Source organism: Anguilla rostrata, chromosome 11 (genome assembly GCF_018555375.3).
Source record: "Anguilla rostrata isolate EN2019 chromosome 11, ASM1855537v3, whole genome shotgun sequence".
Lineage (NCBI taxonomy): Eukaryota > Metazoa > Chordata > Actinopteri > Anguilliformes > Anguillidae > Anguilla > Anguilla rostrata.
In genome coordinates, this window is record NC_057943.1 from 12,637,821 (window position 1) to 12,661,488 (window position 23,668).

General features: G+C 41.7%; 1 protein-coding gene across 2 annotated transcripts in view; it reads right to left on the reverse strand.

The window, feature by feature from the left end:
* Positions 1–23,303: 23,303 nt before the first annotated feature.
* The window catches only part of LOC135233958 (ephrin type-B receptor 2-like), a 130,703-nt gene continuing 130,338 nt past the window's right edge, over positions 23,304–23,668 (reverse strand). For both annotated transcript variants that reach the window (XM_064297971.1, XM_064297970.1), the window contains exon 16: positions 23,304–23,413. In XM_064297971.1, coding sequence (XP_064154041.1) covers positions 23,305–23,413 — 109 coding nt within the window. In that variant the 3' untranslated portion in view covers position 23,304. The remainder of the gene's footprint in view (positions 23,414–23,668) is intronic.

Here is a 23,668-nt window from a genome sequence, read left to right on the forward strand (position 1 = left end):
CCTGCTCTTCTTATCTGCCTCAGTTTGCCATGCCTAGCAGAGATCAGACAGCACAAAGACCACCAGCGCGAGGGGGCTATTGTGAGATCACCACCGCACGGTGTTCTGCTAAGCCTGCATCTGGCTGTCGGTCTGTGGGATGCTGTCATCACCTGCCAATAATAAATGCCCTATGCGTAAAAAGGAAGCCGTTTTTGCGGGCATATACAAGCTAATGTACTTAAATTTCATTGTACTTCAAGTATAGGATAGCGATCTGCGCGTTTCCGTTCTTGAAGCACAGCCAAAGGTATCTCTATGTAATATTAGACAGTTATGCTCTCATTCTCAAGTGATGGGCTATTTTAAAACAGTTACAATGATCTGCATTGGCTATTTTAAGAAACCATGCAGATATATTAATATATACTTCAGGAAATTCTTGAAAATGTGCACATTGTCTTTTGGACAATGTAGCGTACCTGCAGGAAGTAAAGGGCACAAATCATCCATGATCCTTATACAATGCATAGACATTTACTTTGCAGTGAAAGGAAAGTAATAAAGTAGGTGTCTTCATGAGAGCGCAATAAGGGAAGTGACCTCATGAGACAAAGCCTGGCGATTGGGTAAAGGAATAGCTTCAGCAAGAATAGAGTCCACAGACACAAATGTCTGATGTTAACTGTAATGTGACACATTAACTTGCTAATAACATGAACTGCATTACAATTACATTATATGATTACAAAAGCAGCTGGCACAACCCTGAGATGTGTATCACATGTCCTGTGCCGTGGGTATTGTTTTATTTGGCGTGCTGTTATATAGTAAGCGACGCGACCTTTGCTCACTTACGTGCTATTTCTAAAAGGCGAGCGGCGAAAATGCACCTCCTCATTCAAGGTCTCCTCGCTTTCACGCTCGCTTTCACGCTGCTCGGATAAGCTAAGAGGCCGCGCATCTGTTCCCAACAACCCCGCGTGTCCATTTGCGCTGGCTGAGTAATCGACAGCCAGCTCAGAATTCAATTAAACGGGACGAGGAGGTTTAGTTAAATTGAGGTGAAGTGACGCTGAAACCTATCTAGAGCATTAGCAGGGGTGATCTCCAGGAAAAAGCACTTTGTTGATATGGAGACTTTCCCCCCCAGATGTGAGAGCAGTTATTAATTTATTTCCTTTTGGCATCATTTTCTCTCAATAATGACACAAAGCAGTAGCACAGTAACAGTATATGCTATTTAATCACGAATAGTCCCTGGCCACTGATCATGGAGAATGGAACAGAATCATTTTTGTTTAGTTTTAATAAAACATTTTGGTCCATATGCATTACGAATTTGAAAATGTTTTAAAGCAGTGGTAGCCAACCCCACTCCTGGAGATCTACCATCCTGTAGGTTTTAATTTCAATACAAAGTTGGCATACCTGACTCTACGAATTAGCAGCTCGAGAAGATCTCTCCATATTGATTGAGGTGTGGTTTGTTAGGGTTTGAAGGAATACCTAAAGGATGGTCGATCTCCAGGAACAGGGTTGATTACCACTGCTTTAAAGCATACACAACAGTGGGGCAGCAACATTGTGTAATTGTTAGGGGACTGGCCTCATACTTCAAAGTCTGCTGGGCCCTGTCGCAGTACCATTTAGAAGGATACTTCACCTGCTTCAGTGAAATACCCAGCCGAACAACTGGCTTGCCAATAAAAATGTAATCTGTGATTGTATCTGTAATTACCCATCATTCTTGATAAGAGGGCCGGCTAAATGTGAAATTGTAATGCAAAATATTCATCAGCATGGCGTTGGTATTTTAAATAGCAGGTATTTTATTCCTTTTCATGCTTTCCTCCTTCTTTATTCCCAGTTTTGAAAGCCCAACCTCTTTCGTCACTTTGGGTGAACGCACACCGGCGTGTGCTCTCCTACGAAGCATGTGATGCCAGCTGCCGCTTCTCACCGCACTGCAGTTCACAAGTCGCGCTCACACAGACGTGAGTCAGAAGATACTTCATGCGCAGCTTAACAGGCAGAGTGCGAACACCTGATCAACAAGTGGGGGTCACTGGGGTGCAATGATAGGCTGTGATCCCAGTACTTTCACTAAAGTCTAATGAATGAACAGAGGTGACCCCTTTTTTATCTAATCATGTCAATTAAATGGACATAGTATGAATTTACAGCCAGAAAAAAAGAATGCAAATCTACCAAAGGCAACAGGGCCAAGTTCTGAAGGCCAGACTGCATGCCATGAGTGATGCTGAAGGAGCACTTCAGCCATTTTAAGGTTCAGAATGCAGAACGAGGGGGAGCCGGGCCGTGGAGCGTCCCGTGGTTTCTGGTGTGAGGCCACAGGCCCACGCAGTGAGATGCTGCTGATGTACATCACCGCAGACAGACCCTTCCCTTAAAAAAACACATTCCTTCATCCCACTCTCGAGGGGGCACCTATACTGTACACTCAAGTTTCAGATGGATGTCCTGGTAGGAGTAAGCATCTGAAATCAATGGGACAAATTTTCTCTTCTGCACTCGTAGAAAATCTAAAATTAAATAATGGAATGTCAAGGCCCCTTTCAGACCCCCAGTGATTTTTTACACCCACTTAGCCAATTTGATTTCTGTGCAAGCTTTAAATAAATTCAGCTTTGTGAAGTTTTCAAATGTATTTATTCAAGCATGGAATTCTCTGGTTCAGAGTGCATAAAACAAGATTTATTTGCTTTGTTCTGTCGACCTCAATTTAGCCACCATGACTATATCGTCAAATTAGCGCCTTGGTTAGTGTGTGCACTTAGCTTGCCCAGCGTAAGATACGTAAGGGCATCTGCTAAATCAATGCAATGGAACATTAATGGCTTAAGACAAAATTTCCAAATAAGTTTTAGTAATACTGAATGATGCAGTATGTGGTTGCATTGTCCTGGTCCCCGATCCCACCAGTGAGCCTCAAACAAAGTGTTCCTCTTTGCTTCGCCACATTTGAATATTTTCTGTGAGGAAATATCACCACCCAGAAAACAAATAAACGAACACACTTTCGTTGTGCTCATTTTTTCAAATGCTTTTTTATGCTGGTGCATAATTATGAGTAGAACACAGTGGATAACAGCCATCACTGTGCACATGCAGCATGTTTAATTCTTTCTTTTCCATGGTTAATTAATAACCCAGCACACACACACCAAACCAGCTTGGGCTGCGAGGATAGCTATAGCAGTGAACACAAACGTTTTATCTGTGTGGAAAAAAGAGAAATGAGAAATGCACCAAATCGGTGACAGAAGAGGTGGAAATGTTTTGTCAGACCATGGCTACAAAGACGCACAGCATGTTGAAGGCATGCGGGGGCAGAGGTGGGGTATTGTATCTTCACCATGAGCAGGTCCTACTGAGAGGTGACAAAGGGGCTTTTTTTCTAGCTGCAATTAAGGCAACGCGCATAAATAAATGATAAATGGCAAATTCCTCCCAGTGTGGTGCGCTGTGGGGCTCGAGGGCCACCCCGGGAAAGAAATAAAGGCCGCAAATGTCACCCACGCTTCTGAAAATGGCCCCAGCGATGCGGCAGACATTCAAGACAAGGGGACAGCTGTCTCGTCTTCGGTTGCGCACTGGCAGGTGAGAATCCATTGGCTCTCTTTTTCTTTTTTTCTAGCACACTCTCTCTCTCTGTCTGAGTGGTGGGCTCATGGAGGGGGAGGACGGACGGGAGGGGGGGGAGCCACGCAAGGACGAGGCCCTGAAGGTTAGTGTGGGCAGCCTGGCTGATCTTCAAAGAGCCCCAGGGAGAGGGGAAAAAGTATGCAGTGGACGCGCACCAGCACACACTGCCCCTGTGACCAGCATGGCAGCACTGGGGGAGGGGGGGGGCAGCACCGGGGGGCAGACAGCCAGGGCTACTCACACACTGGCCTGTGTCTGAAAAGCGCGACCCAAATGCCAGCCAGCCAGAGAGGCAGTCTGCCGGAAACTGCCCGTCCCTCCCCCCATCACACACGGATAGATTAGACACCGCGTTCCATAAACCTCCCAAGGCTTAACGTATTTGTCACACTGTCATAAAAGGAAAAAAAGAAAAAGCTTTCTGACAATGCTACTGTGTGACCCTGCTGACTTCAAATCTTCAAATAGAAAATTGTACCATGGCCTTTTTAAATCAGCCAGTCTCTGTACATGTGATCTGTGTTTTTGAACAGTCCAAGGAAAATCCACTCAGATTGAGAATGACCCCTCAGGATCGCTTCATAATTCCTTAAAATCGCTAGTATCAGCTCACTGGCATGAAAAATATAACAATATCAAAGTAAGCTCTATTATCACCTCTGCAGCATTCGTTTTAAATGAGAACATTTCATTCTTTTACACTGTCAGAAAAAAATGCACAAAAAATGTACCTACACGGGTAAAATGGCTTGTCACTAGGACAGTACCCTCGAAGGTATGTCCATTGTACCCTTTACGCTTTTACATTAGAATTCTAAGGCACAAATATGACCTAAGACATAATAACATTTTAAAGTTGTTTTTGGCTGATTTTGACTGCAAAAAACTTTGGAGTGCTGGCATCGGAGCAGAATTTAAATCATATGCATGACTTAACCGGCGAAGGCTGTAAAAGGAAAGGTCAAAAAACATATTGTGGTTGATGTCGTTGGTCAAATTTTATCTGGTACCTATGAGTTGTCGGTCAACATATGTGCAAGTTATTATCCTATTTTCATTTATCATATGAGATAAATGAGATTTTAGCCAAGATTGATCCCCAAAAGTGCTGTTTCATGTTCTTTTCCCCAATTGATAAACAGGATTTTTAAAATTATTATTTGAAGTTGAATTGCATACTTTGAAAATATGGTTTTATTATGCCTTGGTAAGTGTAATAGTGGTTCCCTTTTACTTTTTCATTTCTTTAAAGCATTTTATATGCAAATAAATACATAACCCCCAGTTATCACACTCAAATAAAATTCAACTGAAGACTGTTTGCTATGCTAAATCATATTTACTACCATATGCCTTCACCTATAATATTCAATAAGAAAGAAAAAAAAGTGGACTACGGCATACTGTTTTGTAGCCAAAATAAATCAACACTGACCCAATAGAGCTAGGACCATTTTTATTTTCAACATGTTACGCCAATAATAAGAACTTACAGTACTTACACAATGGTGTATTTCTTCCAGAGAATATATTTAAAAATTATATTAAGATAAATAGCAATTGTTAAAACAGAATTTAAGCCAAGAGTGGTAACCAGTAAAGAGGGTAATTCGAAACATACTGCACTTGTCCTGGTCATTAACGTTCATCTTACTATGTGAAAAATCAACCTTACAGTACATGAAAGAGGGCATGGGAAAGGTCCATTCAGGGCACTTACAGAAGCGCAAAGAGGAAACTCAGCATCAACGTCATCATGAATTGAAATGATGAATAAAGCATGTTTTAAACAACGTTTTCAAACTGTGTATTTTCAACAATCAAGGAAAGAGCAAGAGCATCTTCTGAAAAGACAAGGGACTGTGTAGTAATGAGGTCAGCTTTCATGTAAGAGAAAAAAACTCCACCATATCAAAACACGTTTAGTTAGTCTGTACAGCACTTTAGTGTGATTTAAATGACAACTCCCCATTTGATCTCTGTACTCTCTTGACTTTTTTTTCCTAACTGAATCAGCAAAATGATTCCAGTGAATGTAATGACATCTCAGTGTGTTAAATTATGGGTTGCTGAGATGATCGTGGATCTGCAGCACACATAGATACGGCAGACAGTCTTCCCCCAGTCATAGATGTTTGATCCAGATACTGCTTGTCCTTAAATATTTCTGTTATCAACAATAGAGTAATGAGCAAGCCTGGTCTCCTGGCAGCCCTGTATTTTATTTGCACAGACCCACATACCTGCCCACATGGCTGTATTTAATGAATATGTATGCTTATGCATAATCAGACCCCGCATTAAATAACTGCGGGCATTGAGGCTCTGCTGCTGTTCCTGGTCATCAGAAGCTGTCGGGATCTTAATTATTGCATTCTGTGTATTAATTATGCATAGCGTGTAACTGATAACATTGATAAATGCTTTATGGTTTCATTACCTACTACAATTTTAGAATGCGAAGTGAATGTATAGTTAGGGGGGGTTCCTACTGTTCTCTTTGAATAGCACAGCTTGGCTTTTAACAAACAGTAGTACGTTATCGGCTGGCACGAACCCTTGCAGAAGAGCAGAAATAACACACTGCCATTGGTTAAACATACCACCCTACCCAACCTTAGAGAAAACGTTAGAATGCATTTAAAAGCTTAAAAAAATAAATAAATAAATACAAACATAAAAAACTCAAAATCTGGGAATAAAAATAGACAGATGGAGAGCATTAAAATCCGTGGGTCCAATGTACAGATGTACTAGAGATAATCCATTAAGGAGATCAGCCCCCAGAGAAATCTTACCTTTACTTACCACAGCATAGACGATACAGATCCATGCAAAGATAGCACAGATGGAAATAGCTTCCATAGAGTTAACATCAGACTGGACTATCACTAATCCAAAATCCTGTGGTATGGAAATGATTAGATATGATCTCAATAGATATGAATCATTTCATCACTGACTGACCTCTCCGTGTGGCTGTTTGCCTTTGCAGTGGTTAGCATATCAAGTACCTTTCTGGCAACCTCTGACAGCATAAATCTACGCAATAAATTTTAAGCTAAGTCACAAGGAATTGCATCCAGGGATTTACATTCACAAATCTCAAACTCATTTCTGTACCTTTGAAATATACAGCCTATCATTTCATGTCATAACCATCAATACGGCAATTTTTGATTCCATCATTTCAAGTGCTGAAGGGCACATCATCTACTGTAATAAAGCATTCACATGATTAAAATTGCAACAGCTGCTTGAAATCGGGGCTTGAGTTTAGGACAGTGGAAAACTACTACTTAATCCAAAACCCTTGAAAAACTGATCTAAGCAGATGTGGAGAACTAGCATAAGTCTGAAAACTGAGGCTCATTGTGAAATACAGGAGTCCATACGTAGCTGAATTGTTTCCTTTGGGCAAGTCTGTGACAATTTGGCAATGCCTTCTTATACAGTATGTTATAAGATGCTTAATGAAACATTAATAACAAGAGCCATTTAAAACATACATTGTTGATGCCAAGTGCAAGGTTAATCACATTAGTATGCATATAACGTTTTTTTGAAAATATAAACCTTTGTAAATATTTTAGGGTTTGCAAAATTCAGATAGCAACAATTTTTAGGACAGTGGTAATTATTGCAATATTAAAGTCTGAATATTACAACTTTGCAGTGCCACTAGGCTACCAGTAATATTACTATTTTATAACCCTTTAAGTACATTTTTATAAACTGACCATGTCCAAGTTTTTCTGACCCCTCTACAAAGAAAAAGGCTGTGTTGAAAGTGGTTTTAATTGGTTAATTGGTTAGTTGTTTGTTTTGGGTACAGATTTAATTTAATCCATAATATTAAACATAATATATGCAAAACATGTTAGTGATGTTAAGAGGTGCTCTTAGCATGAGAGAGCTCTCATCTCTAATAATCAGACTGGAGTGTTGGGGGAGAGACGCCATGGCGTGGGCTCTGAGCAGGAGGCGGAGAGGCAGGCTGTTTGAATTTGACGCGTCGTTTCCGTGGAAGTTTAAATCGGTTCCACTACGCACACCTTCACGTGATTTCGCTTCTTTGAATAGTAACTGAAGGTGATGAAAACCAGAGATGAGCAGTTGTTCTGGCTATTTGGCCAACGTTCCGGTCATGTGACAAGCTCTCTCTCTCTCTCAAGGCCACTCCTGAACGCAGTGATCAGACACTACAGCGGAGCTCGCTAAAGTTGTTCCAGACCTTTTATTCTCAAAGGTTTCCGATTACATAAAGGATTCTTCATACCTTTAGACGTTTTTATATTTAAGTAAAAACAAAAGCTTAGGGGGTACTAAAATCTTTACATGAACGACTGTAAGCAATTCTAAATATTCAAATTAGTTTTTTTATTTTATTGTCAGATTTTCATAACATACAGGTGGTGGAGGACAAGAAACAAATTATGTTTTAATTTGTTCTTTGACACACTGTAGCTGCCTACCACCGCTTTACCAGGGATCGCTTAGGTTCTCTTCAGTGTAAAACATGATTGCGCTTTAGAGACAAAAGCCTGGATCCAATTTTCCAACTTCTGTCGCCCCGCACAATTAAGTCTTCAGTTCTTTTCTTCACAAACAGTCACAATATTTCCCAAGTTAATATTGGCAATCTCTGAGCTCGCTGAACTGTCTTCATGAAGAAAATAAAGACACTTAGTAGTGAGCTTGGGACAAACGGTGATTGAATCCTGGCCAAAGCGATGCATTACAAAACTAGCAATATGACTGAAATGGTTCACTTCACAATGAAAGACGCAAAGGGCTATACTGAGCTCCAGGTTGGACGACACTGCAGGGACCAGGGCTCATTAGAAGACAACAAATGGTGTGGATGCTGGAATAACTGGTGTGGGCACTGGGGGGGTGATAATGGCAGCCAACGTCAGCTGGTGGATGGATGGCGTATCAGACGGGCTCAGAGGAGCATGGCTGTGGAAATAACACCTTCTCTTCCCTCACGCTGAAGCCAGTGGAGAGGCTCACCTTTGGCACAGCCGAACTGTGTGTGTACATATCTCATTAATTATACACCAATGCACATTTTGTGGAGATCATAGCAAATGGCATTGTTTCAGTAACAGGGGCAAATTAAGCATGTTTATTACGCTTATATTTTAGCAGTTATGAATATTGGCAGATATATTAGCAATATTTTAATACAGGGATTAAAATTATTCATAAATTTATGTATGCATTTATGTATGAAAAATATATTATTAGCAATAGATAACTTATTAAAAATTGAATAAAGTTTACACAGCAGTTTGTGACAGTCATACAATTTAATTCAAAGCACAACCGAGGGCAAAATCATCAGAATTGTTTAAATAATTGTATTTTTTTATGATTCAGGTTGATGATCTTTGCCAATGTGGCTCACAAGGGCTACAGCCATTTATACCTCAGTATATTTACAGCGCCTTGCTCAAGGGTGGACCAGCAGCAGACAGCTAAGGACTGACCCTGTCTTCACACGCACACCTTTGACAGACCTCGAATTGATGACGAGTCACCAAACACTGTAAAGTTTGAAATGTCAACAAGGGTGCAAATACATCAAACACTATAAGCAGGTGCGGTTGGACAACCGTTTATGTTGCTTATAATGCAGAGCAGACAGATGCACCATACTCTGGCTTCTATCTATGCCCGACTGCCTCACCCCTCTGCCCGTAACCTTGCCCTCTGACCTGCGCCCACCCCCACCCATCCCTGACTCCCAGTCTCTGATACCCAACAGTTTGGAGGCAACACACAAGCCACGGAGATGTTTTATTTCTGTCGACTAATTTCATTTGTCTCCGCCACAATCCTTTTAGTTGGGATATTGAATTTGTGTGACATGCAGGCAATGGGGGTGACCCTGCTGCAAAGTCACATCATAATTCACTCTATGGAGGATACGCGGACGGAATGAGGAAGTGGCTCCACAGCCCTGATGTGTGTGTGTGTGGGGGGGGGGGGGCTCCTGTCTCATCCCACTGGTAACCCTGGAGTCCCGGACCTTCTGAATGGTCTGCAGTGATGTAACGTTTTAAGATGCATAATATAGGAATTAATAAATTATTAAGCATGTGCCTTGTGTGCACGAATTATTAAGGATGTGGCACTTATGCCATGAATACACTAATACCAGGTTTGCGTTTATCGCCAGATTAGTTATCAGATTAGTTGCTGAGTTGCTCAGCCTATAGGTCTATGGTGCTCATGCTGTCCAACAAGAACAGTGAGACCAGACTAGAAGATCCTAAATTGAGGATTAAGTCCCTCTGCAGCATAAACTGAGGATTAAAACCAACTGTGGTTTAAGACCCACTGCAGACTACACTATGGCTTAAGACCCACTGCAGTCTAAACTGTGGGATAAGACTCGCTGAAGGTAAATCAATACATAAATAAATAGCCACAGTATTAAAAGTGAAATGCATATTGTGATGCCATTTCCATCTGGCCATCCAGTGACTGAAGTCTTGTGCTGCATACGAATGCCCTGTGCGCTGCGTTTGCTTTTTAAATCCTTGAGATAAAGGACAACTCAGTGCACTGCCTGAAGCCTTCAGAGACACAGACGCAAAAACATCATTTCCTTCACAGGGACGGTGAGTCCTGAGGTCAGACGATGCTCTGAACCGCTGCGAGCAAGAAGATGGGACATATGAGAGAGAAGAGTGATGGACGTGGAGCCTTTTGCATTATTTTCTAAATGCCAGACACACACACACACACACACACGCATGCACGCACGCACGCACGCACATGCACACGTACACACAAACACACACACAAATCCCTTAATCACTTCGCATATACTCGCCAATCTGTTTTCATTTCTCTCCCTTTCTCCTTTAACTTTCATTACATTCAATGGGCTCCACGCACTCTTGAGTCAGTGTCAGGACAAGGTTGTTCCCTCTTGTGAAAAGAACAGATGACTTTTTTAGCATACCCACCGAAGGCATTTTCTCATATTCCAAGCTTTCGCACACATATCCGCTGGATCACCTCACTGGGAAAAAGAAAATATATTAGGGTAATGCAAAACATCAAATCATCCCCCCCACCGCCCCCGAAGGTGACATTCACACCCCCCGTTTTATCGCTGAGATTGTTTCAGTGCCACATAAGAACACCCATTCTGCAGGATCTCTAGCTGCTACTCCTCACATTACAGCTTCGTTTTCGAGTTCAAATGCTCTGTCTGGAGAGTTAGCAGTTACACAATCGTATCAAGCTAAAGTCAATTAGATCTCCGCCTAACCTTGAGAGGGATATTACTCTCTGATTACAGTAATTTCCAGCGTGCCTGGGAGTTCTCACATCTCATTTCCATGATGTCTGAACCACCGTGGCAGTTTATAGCGCAACATTACTGTAAGTGACTTATGCAGTTTACATGCTGTTCTCCTGAACAGCGGTACGCAGACTGAAGGTTCTCTCCTCAGAGTACCACGTGTACGACACCAGTGCCCCACCGAGGATTCAAACCTGCAAACACCACCTGCTCGACTCCAGCGCTGATAGCCAGTAAACTGAGGAGTGTAATTAGGTGGTCTGACTGAAAGGGCTCGGAACATTGCGGCTAGCACCCCAGGTGCTTTTCTGATAAGCGCCACAGGCTGTTTAATAACGAGGCGAGTCAGGCGCTCGCTTTGATGTGCTGAGCACGCCTGCGCAGTGTCCCTGTCCCTGCCCTGAGGGGTGATAGAGCTCGTGATGCAGCACAACTGCAAATCATACAGAGAGTTATAATTCAGGACTACCACTAATGAGAGGGCTACCCCATCGATTCTCCTATGATGTAGGGCGATGTGTAATGGTGGGCCGAGCTTTGATCCTGCTCTCAGTGTCTCACCGCCACCCCCGTGCTGAGGCTCGTTCTGCCCCCTCCTCCCCCAGGACAGAGCTTCGCCCCAATGGAGCGCCCCCATCCATCGGAGCCACAGACGGCTCGCGGGCCCCAGGGGCAGACCCAGGAGGGGCCGGGGAGAGATTCCTCTCCGTGAACATCAATCAAACCAAAATCCAATCAGCCTCCGCCTCATCCCTCTCTCTATCCATCTCCCCTCTCTTTCACTCTCTCACTCCTGCTCTCAGGCCATGTCTCTCCGTCCCTCTCTCTCCTGTTCTCCCCGACTCACATTCCCTTTTGCTGTTTCTCTCTCTCTCTACTGTAGCTCTCTCTGCCTCTCTTTCCCTCTTTCTCTCTTGTTCTCCCTTGCTCTCTGTCTCTCTCTCTCCCTCCCTCCCTCTCGTGCGAGAGGACCACAGACTGGAGATGCGATCCCTCTCTTAATTACAGTGCGATCGAAGACTAATGACTGAGTTCTGGACTTCATCATGGCCTCCTGCTTACTGAAGCAGTGGCTGATTGGGCTTGGCACTCCACCCCAAAGGCAGGGCTTTTTTGTGGGAGCTGAGCTGGTCTGTGGATAATGGCTGATCCTCAGACCTACTGATATCTGAGAGTAGCACATTTTCTTGGTTCAGAACTGCATCTTCAAAGCGGGTTCCACACTAAGTCCTCCTCACTTAATTGAAAAGAGAACCATACCCTTTCACAAAAATACATACATGCAAACTTCTGGTACAGTTTATGCATTTCTTTGCTTGGACTTTATATATTACCAGTTTAAAACCACAGGCTATAACCCGCCCAACCATGGTGATTATTTGCTCTAGGATTCTGAATTAACTCCCTATTACTATTTATTCAAACTCTAACTACAGACGCTGGGCTGTCCAGTGGTGGGTGGGCTCCCCCAATAACCAGGTTCTTCCCACCAGGAAGTTCTCACCACTGTTTGAGAGTTTCAAATTTTCACTGGGGATTTATTTTCCCTTGCTTGCTTCCCTTGCTTTTTTGGGATTCAGGATCTTTACCAATTCTACTATATTCCAATAAAGCTTGGTGACAGTTTCTCTGTAAAAAAAAAAAAAAAAAAAAAAAAAAAAAACATTAATGCAAATAAAACAAAATTGAAATTTAAGTCCTAGCCAATGGCAGCACAGAGACCATCTCATCACACACAGAGCTTTTCTATATGCTGTTTTGATGAGAAATAATGGAAAATTAAAGCAGTAGATAAACCAGCTTCTGCATCTACTCCTTCTGAACCCAGGAGGGGAAGCATTATTACATTACGATCTAATGCGATGTACAGACGTGGAGATCAGTGTTAGCCTCAGGAATACTGAGGCCATCACCAAGAAGGAACAGAAAGCCCATTTAAAATCAATAAATGTAACATTAACCAAGCAAACAACGGTATATATTGTATTGTGACAAAAGAAAGCTAGGGATGTCATCTCAGTGTGCCATTAAGAAGGAACAGAGGAATGAGTCCCTCCAAATAATAACCTCTCCCTGTGAGGTCATTTCAGTTGGTAAAACTGGAATTTCATGGGCCCTGTCTCTGTCTTTAGAATGACTCACTTGTTTTTTAATGTTCAGACTCCTCCCGGAGGCCCAGGTCTGTGGAAAACACCGAATGCTAAATGCCACTGTAGCATTGTAGCAACGTGCTGTCCTCCATTACAAAATAATGAACTTCCTTTTCCTGTCAGGGTATTACTGCTGTTCACAGAATGAGAGATCGGAGGCTTAAATGTCAGCGCGTCCGTTCTCCACTGCCACTTCAATTAAAACTTTTTATAAAAGTTATCAGAAGCTCCAATACAAATCAGTCGTAGCTATTATTTTGAAGGCTGACTGCTTCTAATTGCAGTGACCAAGTAGTAACTTCTCGAGGGCAGCAGAGACTGGTGTATTTTTCCAGAGCATGGAAACTAGCAACAGAGGTCTGATCATTGCCAAGATTTAAACCTGTTATGTGAGGCAGAGTCGTTTGATTCCTGCAGCAGTAACCACAAATGCTCTTGGGTGGTTAACCGCTGGCTTTTGGCCCAGTACACTAACATACTTTGGTTTGTTTTCATACAACTGTATAACAATAAATAGTTTGTATCCTTACATATACTAATCAATCCTGTTCCGAATATAGAATCAGTGTATGCTTTACATATAGTTTTTCCTCAACAAGTTATAATTTGCCAATTCCCATCCCATTACATTTGCCAACTCAAACCTGACTGCTATGAAGGACTGTCAATCTGATTCACCAAGGGCACATTCAATCCTAATTCAGCCTGGAACATGTTCTCATTTATGGATATTTTTATTCCAAGGCTCTGACTGCAGGATACAATGAAACCCATGCCCATAGAGAGAGTAAGATTGTAAACTTATCATCCCTCTGTCCATGCACAGATGTACACTGCTGGACAGTGGAGGTCAGAGAGCAGAATAAATCCTTATTTTATCTCAGAATCACCCTTCCTTTTGATGGTTTGCAATGCAAGCAACCATGCTGAATGAATCACCCAGCAGCTGCTGTTGAGTATTTAAATTCCCATATGCATTTTGTGCTCATGGGCAACTGTGCTAGGCTGGATCTACTTGGCTGATGCTGCCCCCTTGTGGATGAAAATGACATTTATATCTAAATTGCAATGGCTTCACATTTTACATTCCCCTCCACTGGTTTTATTTTATATTTTTCTGTTACTATTTTTCTGGTTTTTGATGTCTCACAAAATTGCGCAGACAAATAATGTTCTGACAGGGTTCACAGTGTTCACAGAGAATAAAATCTTTTGATATAGCTCAAAATTACTTAAAGATCACTGAAGAAAACTACTGGCTACTGTAACGAAATTCCTGTATTCATGATGAAAATACCAGCAGTAAAATATACAGTGCATTTTAACAAGCAAAATATCCCAAATGAATACCGAGTCTTTTTTTCACGATCATTTACTATTATTATTAGTATTTATTTTTTATCTTTACAAAAATCCCAAGCAAAGGCTCACAGTTCACTGTATCACTGACATCCTCTAGATGGCGCACTAGTACCTTCAAAGTGCAATTGCGTTTAAGTAGCCCAGTATGTCCTATCTTTAAGCTGGGATTTGTCTGCCTTTTTTTGCTGAAAATATCCTGAATGCATACAATCTGTTTAGCCAAACCCAGGTATTCAGACCTTTATATGTTATGACAAATCTGCCAAGACCAGACTAATGACTTTCACAACTGCACTCAACTACACATAACTTAAAACTTTTTCACAACAACACAACCAAAATTAAAAGTAAAAAATTGATGAGTTTTGAGAATGACAGTCAGGCAAAAAGGACCTCAGATGTCTCTGCTGACAGCCAGAAAGAATAGAAATGCATGTTTTTGGGCCAGGTAATCCAGGGTCAGCAGGCACAAAATGGAGTACCCAGGCCAATGGGGATTTAGTGAGTGAGCTGGTCTGTCTACATACAGTATGGACTGCAGTGGCCATTGATAGTCAGTGGGGTCCTCCAGAAATACTGGTTTACTTCATAATATCATCCATCACAGGCTACAAAAGCAAACAAACTCTTAACAGAACAAGTCTAAACATTAATGCTTTGATTGTCCATTTGCATAAAAATCATTATATATATATATATATATATATATATATATATATATATATATATATATTTAAAAACACCATTAATCAGAGTTATATAGATACAAGATCAAAATGCAAACTGATCTTTTTTTCTCCCTTTCAGAAGAACTTAAAAAAAACCCACAATATCCCTCTGTTATGAGATGATTTGATTGTGAAACTATGAATGAATGAATTCAGAGCAAAACTATAAATTCATTCATAGTGAAACTGAATCAACTGAACGCTTAACAACTGACAAGTCCGATAATTTTAGAAAAAAAAAAAAACTCATGACAGAACATGACAATTACGGACTGAATTCTTTTTTTATTGAGGAGAGTCAAGTTGGGCTTTCCATTTTTAGAAAATAAACCAATAACAATATTACAAATAATTAAATTGTTACATCATTCACAGGGTTACAGTCAATATACATTTATACAAAGTACAGTGGGTGGGGGGGTGGGGGGGGGATGTCCATCTCAGTCACAGTGGTCAGGGCTGGCAGTGCTGTACGCATTCTGTGTATTTTGGGGATGCTGGGAAAATAACAGCCTGCAGGTGGGCAGGGGGTCAGGAGGGACAGAGAGGGAGAGGGAGAGAGAGAGAGAGTGCAGGGAGAAAGAGAGAGAGAGAGAAAGAATGAGCGAGGGGGCCGTCTCACTGACGCGTCACGTAGCATCGCTGTCAGGTGTTGGCGAGACATGGCGGCACAGAGCCCCCGGCATGGAGGCATCTGTCCGCATCCCAGAATCCCACAGCTCTGCCTGTGCCGCACGGGCAGACGCCATTTTCTTTCAGAGTGCAGGGCAACACAGACCAACGTCACTGAACGGGAACACAGGGCACGTGACGGGAACGTTGGGAAAAACCCTTCCGATACGTCTGAGCAGAGAGAGCGGAGGCCAACAGATCTGTGCAGATTCAGATTCTGTGGGGAAAAGCGCTGAGAAGGAAAAACAATTACATCCCATGTCTTAATGGGAAATGAAATATCCCCAGCATAAAAAATATATAGATCCCACTGTTAGTATGCATGCTTTTCGTGTCAAGGATTTTGAATACTGAATTACAGTAAACACATCTGTTGCTGTGCTGATTAACCAGTAATTCACTGAAGATCCTGATTCGCTCTGGTGGCCTGGTCGGAATGTGCAAGGTCTGTTACCTCATTAGACAGGCTTGGTTCAAAACCCACGTAACCCTTATTTAAAATTCCCCGTCTTCCATCGTCTAAAAAGAACATGACATGCACCAATCGACTGACAGAATTCGTTTGTGGCTCAGTATATATACAGCTGTTTTCTATTCAAACACATTGATGAGCTACATTGCCCTGCTATAAATTCCCAGTCTAAGAGATTCTGTAACCAGACTCGCCTGCCATGCAGTGATATTCATGGTAAGATCCACACTGACAAAGGTAAGAGAGGAAGATGCCTTAGACACAAACACAGCATGCGCCTGTCACTCAAGATAAAGCAGAGGTGCATCTTTCATCTCTGTACCTTGTAGATATGCTGTGCTCTTCCTTGTGCTAGAAACCCACAGGTTATCTAGGTAATCCTTGGTCATGTTTGATCCTTTTTAAAGGTATCTGGACTGCTGTCTCTACGTCCACTGTCTCAGCAAAAACTGCAACTTTCTTTCCCCTGTTACAGATCTATAGCAACAGCAATTTACTATCAGGCAGTCTTCCCCTGACCTAAACGTTTAATCACATGACCATGCACAGTGCCCTGAAAAGAGGTGTTACAGTGGCTGAACTGCCTACCAGAATTCGGAAAAAGTCAGTGTCCCTTTCGTCTTTCACAAAGGACCCGAAGTGTGGCAAATAAATTGGGGGAAAAAATTTGAGCTCTGCCACCATTTCTATGTGCAAACCCTTCTCACCTAAGTGATGCTCAGAGTCAAAAGAAAACTGAAATGATCTTGACATTCAATCCTAACAGATAACTTCTTAGTACGCGAACCCTTTTTCCTTATATTTTACAGTTGGTCCAGAAATGGATAAAAATAAAATTACATAAACGTAATTTTATAATTACAAATAAAATAAAATAAAATAGGGAAGCAATCATCTATATGAAAGGCCAGCATACAGTCCAAAATCTATATTGTTTATGGACACTGCTTAGAACATTCCTTACTGTAATGAGAAATAAATCCACCTTATTTACAAAGTCAGACACAAATTAAAGTTGATGGGAGTGGGAGGGATGTTGATGTTTATGGTCAAACACTGATCCAAACATATCATTGCTGTACATCTTGGCATGAATCATTCTGAAAAAAAAATAAAAAAAATAAAAAAAATAAACCTCACATAGCCAGCCAAGTAGATCAATCAAAACATCTCTACAGCAACCCAGGAGGGAGGGTGTAACTAGTGTACGTATATGCAGGCTTCAGCATTTCCCGAACTTAACAAACAACGTTCAACAAAACTGTGAAAGACATTTCATGTGTAGCATTTGCATCCAGTTGGATACAAGGAGTGCTATTTCAAATAAACTGCATACATTTCAAGAGTTGCCTGTAACGAAAATCCGAGTTCGTGTTCTAGAGACATAATAACCAAGGATGCCATAAAACCATAAACAGAGCAAAAAAGCCAGGTGCAATATTCACTCACTAGTCATTTTTTAATTTTGATAAATGCCAGCATGGCGGGGAATCATGCTGACAATTAAATCAGACAGAATGCCATCCTTCAGAGACCATTAACCCCCTGCGTCTGATAGGCCTACACCTGTACAGAACAGCACGTAAGATCTCATTCTCCGTGGAAACCACCACAATTCCCACCTGCATCCAGACTTCAATAACATAAAGACGGCAAGAATGGGTAAGTTTTGAAAACAAACACTGCCTAAAAGTTCAAATATTACAAAAACAATGCTCCTGCAAGAGGTTTCTTCTGATCTAGCCCAACTGTGTTGGTTATAAGTCCTGTTGTCAAACATATTGTTCAAAGTTCCAAAGCTTTATGATGGCTTGTAAGCCTTTGCTAAAGCTGCTCCATCTGAACAGTAACTGCATGAACCCGTGAAGATGCCCCTGGTCATAAATGTGACACTGTTGCTCTCCCGTCATTTCTGAGGACGAACTGCACAATCCTTATTTCCAATGCCAAGAGTTCTTCAAACTAATCAACCGAAATACTCACCGGGAAAAACAGACTGTTACTGACAGAATCTGCCACTGCCACTTTTATCACAGTTGTTAAAAAATAAAATGATGGAGGATTTCAGAATTTGACACTTTTACTTGTGACAGAATTTCAGATAGGACATGTCTTTCACATGAGTCTTTTAAAAGAAGAAAAAAAAGAATAAATAAACACCGACCACTAAAGTGTCTTGAGGATTGTTTTTGACAGGAAGGGGATGATAATCTAAAAGAGATACGACAGCTTTCACTATCAGGTGACTAATTCTTCAGAATTCCTTTTTTCCTTTACTGTACATGTCCAACTAGTATGATGGGTTATTCAACACCCATATCTAAATATATCCTTTTCGTTAACTGAGCAGATTGTTTCCCTTAAGATCTAACTGAACCACTATTACAATACCATTTAAACTTAAAGCTCATCTTTACTAAGCCATACAAATCCTATTGCATTCCCTGTTTTATTGACAAGGATATGGGGTATTGTCACTGAGCAGTTGCTCCCTTTGTTTACAGAATTAAGAAGGTCATATGTACCGTACATACTGAGTCTGGGATCTGGGTCTGCGATTTCTCCCCTGAATAGATTTTGGGCGGTCACCTGGGCACCCACTCATGCCCACTGAAACCGAGCGAGGCAGTGGACTGAAAATGACAGCTACTTAGTTGACTTTCTCTCTCTCGCAAGCTTGTGAAATTGCTTGTAGAATGAAACTGGTATCATTATTTTTGGCTGGACCGCAACAGCCCTATAAACGTGAATGTCTGTGACTGAGTGAGTGACTGACTGATGAAGTTACACCATTGGTCGGCTGGTTCGGTTCAGCCATATACTAGGTTTTGACCTGGTCTTGTTTTTTGTGAAACGCTTCAAGAACGGATCACACCTCCCAGATATTAACGTGCACCTTACATTTTTCTTGAAACGAGCCCCAAGTCCATAACGGACTAACAACATATTTCCCTTTTGTGGTAAAGTACCATCAGTTTAATAGCCTGAATCACCCCACAGGTTGACACTTCAGACTGCCTAGATTTCATTTAAAGATATCTCAACCTGACCAAAGAAAAAAATGAAAAAATTAAATAAAATAATAATAAAATGGAATAAATAAATCATCAATATTTCTGATGTTCAAACTTTCATTTCTTAGCTCAGCGTGTTTAAAGAGCATCTCTTTCTAGTTGAGCAGAGTAGGTACTGTGTGTATGTGCACAGTTTCATGAGTGCAAGCAACTTACATTCAGAATGGAAACACATGTACCTGTCAGGAGAAACAGAGATCTTTATTCCTAATGTCATCTTTGTTCCGGCTATGTGGAAAAGGTTTTCAGAGAAATTCACTGGCCTGGATTCACTCAACATCACAATTAAATAAAATTGTTAGTTTCGGTTATTTTGTGATCAAAATAAATCAGTTCACACCTGCTAGTGAAGAAAATGCAGGAAACATTTAATTGCTCAAAGTTAAGGAAAATATTGAACTCTGCCTAGAACACTGAACACCACCCTATGTGGTGAATGTATTACAACATAAAAGGTTGTGTGTGAAAGGAAAAGGTTAGGGTTTATTAAATATATACGAGACACCACCAGACTTAAATGAGGAATTTATCCAAGTTCTCCCTTTCCGCAATTCAATGGGTGAAGAGGAAGCAGTTATCACATCACTGTGAGAATGGGAAATGGGAAATCTAAAAGGATGTCAAAGAGGGTCAAAGATATCAGGCATACACAGGCTAATACGAAAGCAAAATCTTGCAGCCAGAACACAAGAACCAGGGGAAAGGAATGAAATATAGAAAAGTACACTTTTCCCATGGCTTGGATTCACCAGACAGACTCTCAGACTAAAGCAAGAACGGATTTCAAAAGGTATAAAGATGTCTAATATCCTCTCATTTGGAATGATCTCCAAATGGTTTTCTAGAAAACCTACGGACCAAAGTGATGGTTTAAATTCCATGGTTCCCCTTGGTCAGGGAACTATATTTTAGCAAAACATCCAGTCAGGCCTCAAGTATGAGGCTTTGTTTTTTTTCAGAGGGGGAGGTGGGGAATGGAAGCTCTTTGTCTAGTGTGGAAGTGTTTGGGGGTGGGGGGGTACTGCTGTGCCCTTGCACTCTCTCTCTCAGAGGAAAGGAAGAGGAGACATTTTATTCAAGGTGAAGATAGTGATGTTTTTTTTTTTTTATATAGGAAGTGTTTCTTTTTCGAGAAGAACGGTTAACGTTATCACTGGAAGCAGTTGAGCTTGGACTCAAACTCAGGAGACGAAATCAGCGCAGCACTGCAGTCTTGACTTGAATGGCCGGCTAGGCACCAATGAATAAGGGGAAAAGGGGCCTCTGGGAACTAAGAGTCAGACGCATTTGGATCCCTAAAGGTTAACGCAGACCAAAGACACTCGTCACGTCCTGTGGGGGCTGCGACCATGTAGGTCTTGATGGCTTCCCAATTGCCCCCACCCGGTGCATCCCCAACACTACATCAGGAAACATTTCAGAACCTAGCGCCACGGGCATCACGCCCTTAAAGTGAATCAGACCGCTGGCACCTCAACTCAACATTTTGAACATAATCCTCCTCTGAGACTGGGGTGTCAGACTCCAGACCTCCAGGGCCACAGTGCCTGCTGACTATTGGTGCCTCACTAATGAAGCTATTCATTTCAGTTACCGACTGACTAAAGTCCACAAACCCTGTTTCCAAGACCTAAATCGGATGCTGACTGAAAGGAATCCAGGAATGCCTCCAGACACTCTTGCGGCATCGAGACTGGAGTTTGACACCACCGCTCTCAGAAATACCCTTCTTGGATATGACCTTCTTCCTCTTTTTTAAACTCTGTTGCCATGGCTGAAAAAAGGGGGAGGCCAAAAAGCAGGGATCAGCAATTCATGTTCCTCGAGGGCTGGTTTTCCACCCTCTCTTTGCCTGGGAGTCAGGTGTGAAGACAGTCTGGCCAATCAGTAGCACTAATTACCTGGGAGAAAAGAAAACCAGGGCTAGATTTGGATTTGAGGGCCAGAGTTGATGATCCCTGCCATAAAGCCTTTGGCTGTAAAGAGGATTACAAGGTTTAGGCCCTAAACAATAACACCAAAGAGACCATATAACGATACCAAAGGAAAAACAAGCACGAAGACTGATTTAAAGCTGCACAGTGTACACCTTATCTATCCTGACTCTGAGTGCAGAGAGCTCTCAATACTCCGTTCATTTCTGCCAGTATTTCATAAAACCAAAAATAAAGAGCCCATTCTGCCTCACAGCATTGGCTAAGAGATAGGGGAACCTGTGGACAAATGTCTCTACTACACCAAACTTAATCTCACACATGCACACACACACACACAAACACTGCCCAACTGCAGAAAGTCAATGTCCCTCTGCCGATTCCAGTCAAAATGGCCTTTACATTAATGTATGTTGTATGACAAATCCTAAAATGTCATTACAAAGTGTGTAAAAAAAGAAAAGAAAAGAAAAAAAGGAAATTTAAACCACATCACCATGATGTTCTGTAAAGTGTCATTTGGTTGGGTTCCCTGCAACATTGGATATTCACAAGCTTTCTCTCCCATGATGCTCTGGCCACTGAAAACAGTGAAAGGAAAGTACTCTTTATGTGAAGACCAAAAAAAGAAAAGAAAAGCAAACATTATAAGAAGAAAAACACCCCCCTTTCCTCTGCAATACATCCATATAGGAAAAATGGCTGTATTTTTACTTACACAAGGTGAACAAAAAACATTGTATTTTATAAAAGTAAACTAATGACAATGAAAATCCCTCCCAAAGAACACTGAAAGTTGATGAATCAAATCTTGAACTCTGGCAAGCTGTCTCTTAATGATGACATCACAATGTCAAGTGCATCTGATATGTACAGAATGATGACATCAGAGGTACACAGGGACGATGACCCATTCGGCAGGCTGTAAAGCATTCCAGAATGGAAGAAAATGATAGCGGTTCTGATAGCTGAAGAGAAGGAAGCAAATAAAAGTATTCACCACGACTTCCACACTGTCGAAGATTATTCACTGCGAAAAAAAAAAATTGTGCCTGTGTTTGTTATAGATGCTTTTGTTTCTTTCTTTTAGCTTTTTTTTTTGTTTTAAATATTTAATATCACGGAAGTTTTTAAAAGTGTCCACAGAGGCAAGTGCTGCTGAAATATGATAATTTCAAATGTCAATAAACTCCTTTTTTTCCCCCTCCCATCACAATGGGAGTGCAATCAAGGCTCCAAAATATCTTCCGAAACTCCTCTACCACAGACGACGCTCTGTGGGGGACCATGTGCATTTCTTACATCTTCTCCAGGAATAAAGTACAATTCTTGGACGCATACTGCATGCGTCATAGGATGAGGGCCGTCTCCAGCCCCACACCTCCCAATCCTGCTCATAGTTAGTTTCATTTCCCTTTTGAAGGGTATTCATTTTGATTTTCAGTTCATCTTGCGTACATTACATCATCTATATATCAGCATATATAGTAGATTTTCTCTTTCTTTCCTAGTTTTTTTCTTCAAACGTCTTCTTACAAAAGTTCTTTGAAAGATTCCAACAAGAACAAACGTAAAAAAAAAAAAAAAATCATGGAGAACTCGTTCTGTGGAAGAACTTTGTTTAAAAAAAACAAGACGGAATAAAAACGGTGACACTGTGCTGGTCGTCCACTGTCCTCCATGTCCTCCTGTTCTTCTGTGGGGGCGACTGGGCAATGGAGGACTATCTTCAGGAACCTTCTGTGAGTCCCCTGAGAGGGACGGCAGAAAGGCGGGGCTTTGGAGGGGGCAGGGTTAGGTGGCTTGGCTGTGGGTGGGCTGGGGACATTTGAAGGTACAGACAGACTCACAGGAAGACCAGACTGAGGATGTGGGGCTGTGCCACCCACCCCTGCATTCCCTCCCCCCAACCATGCCCCACCCCCACCCACCCCCGAGGGTCAAACCTCTACAGATTGGATCTGATTCATTTGGGCCCTCATCATCTGCACGCTGTTGAGAATCTTCTTCTGGTGTCCCGCTAACGTAACCCCGATTCTGAGGATGTCACTGCAGGGAGACAGAGTGCAGTGGGGTTAACCAATGAAGAGCGAGATCTGAAAGTGGGTGGAGCTATGATGAGCTACACCTTACCGAAATATTTACTCATCAAGTCCTACTGAGAAGTAGTAGGCTTGTTAACACCATAAGCCCAACAGAGTCACTGGCATCCTGTCCATTTTTTAAATAGTCATTACAAAATCAATAACAGCTGCAGTAAATAATGATTACACACTAGATTAAGACATTTTAACAATTTCCTGA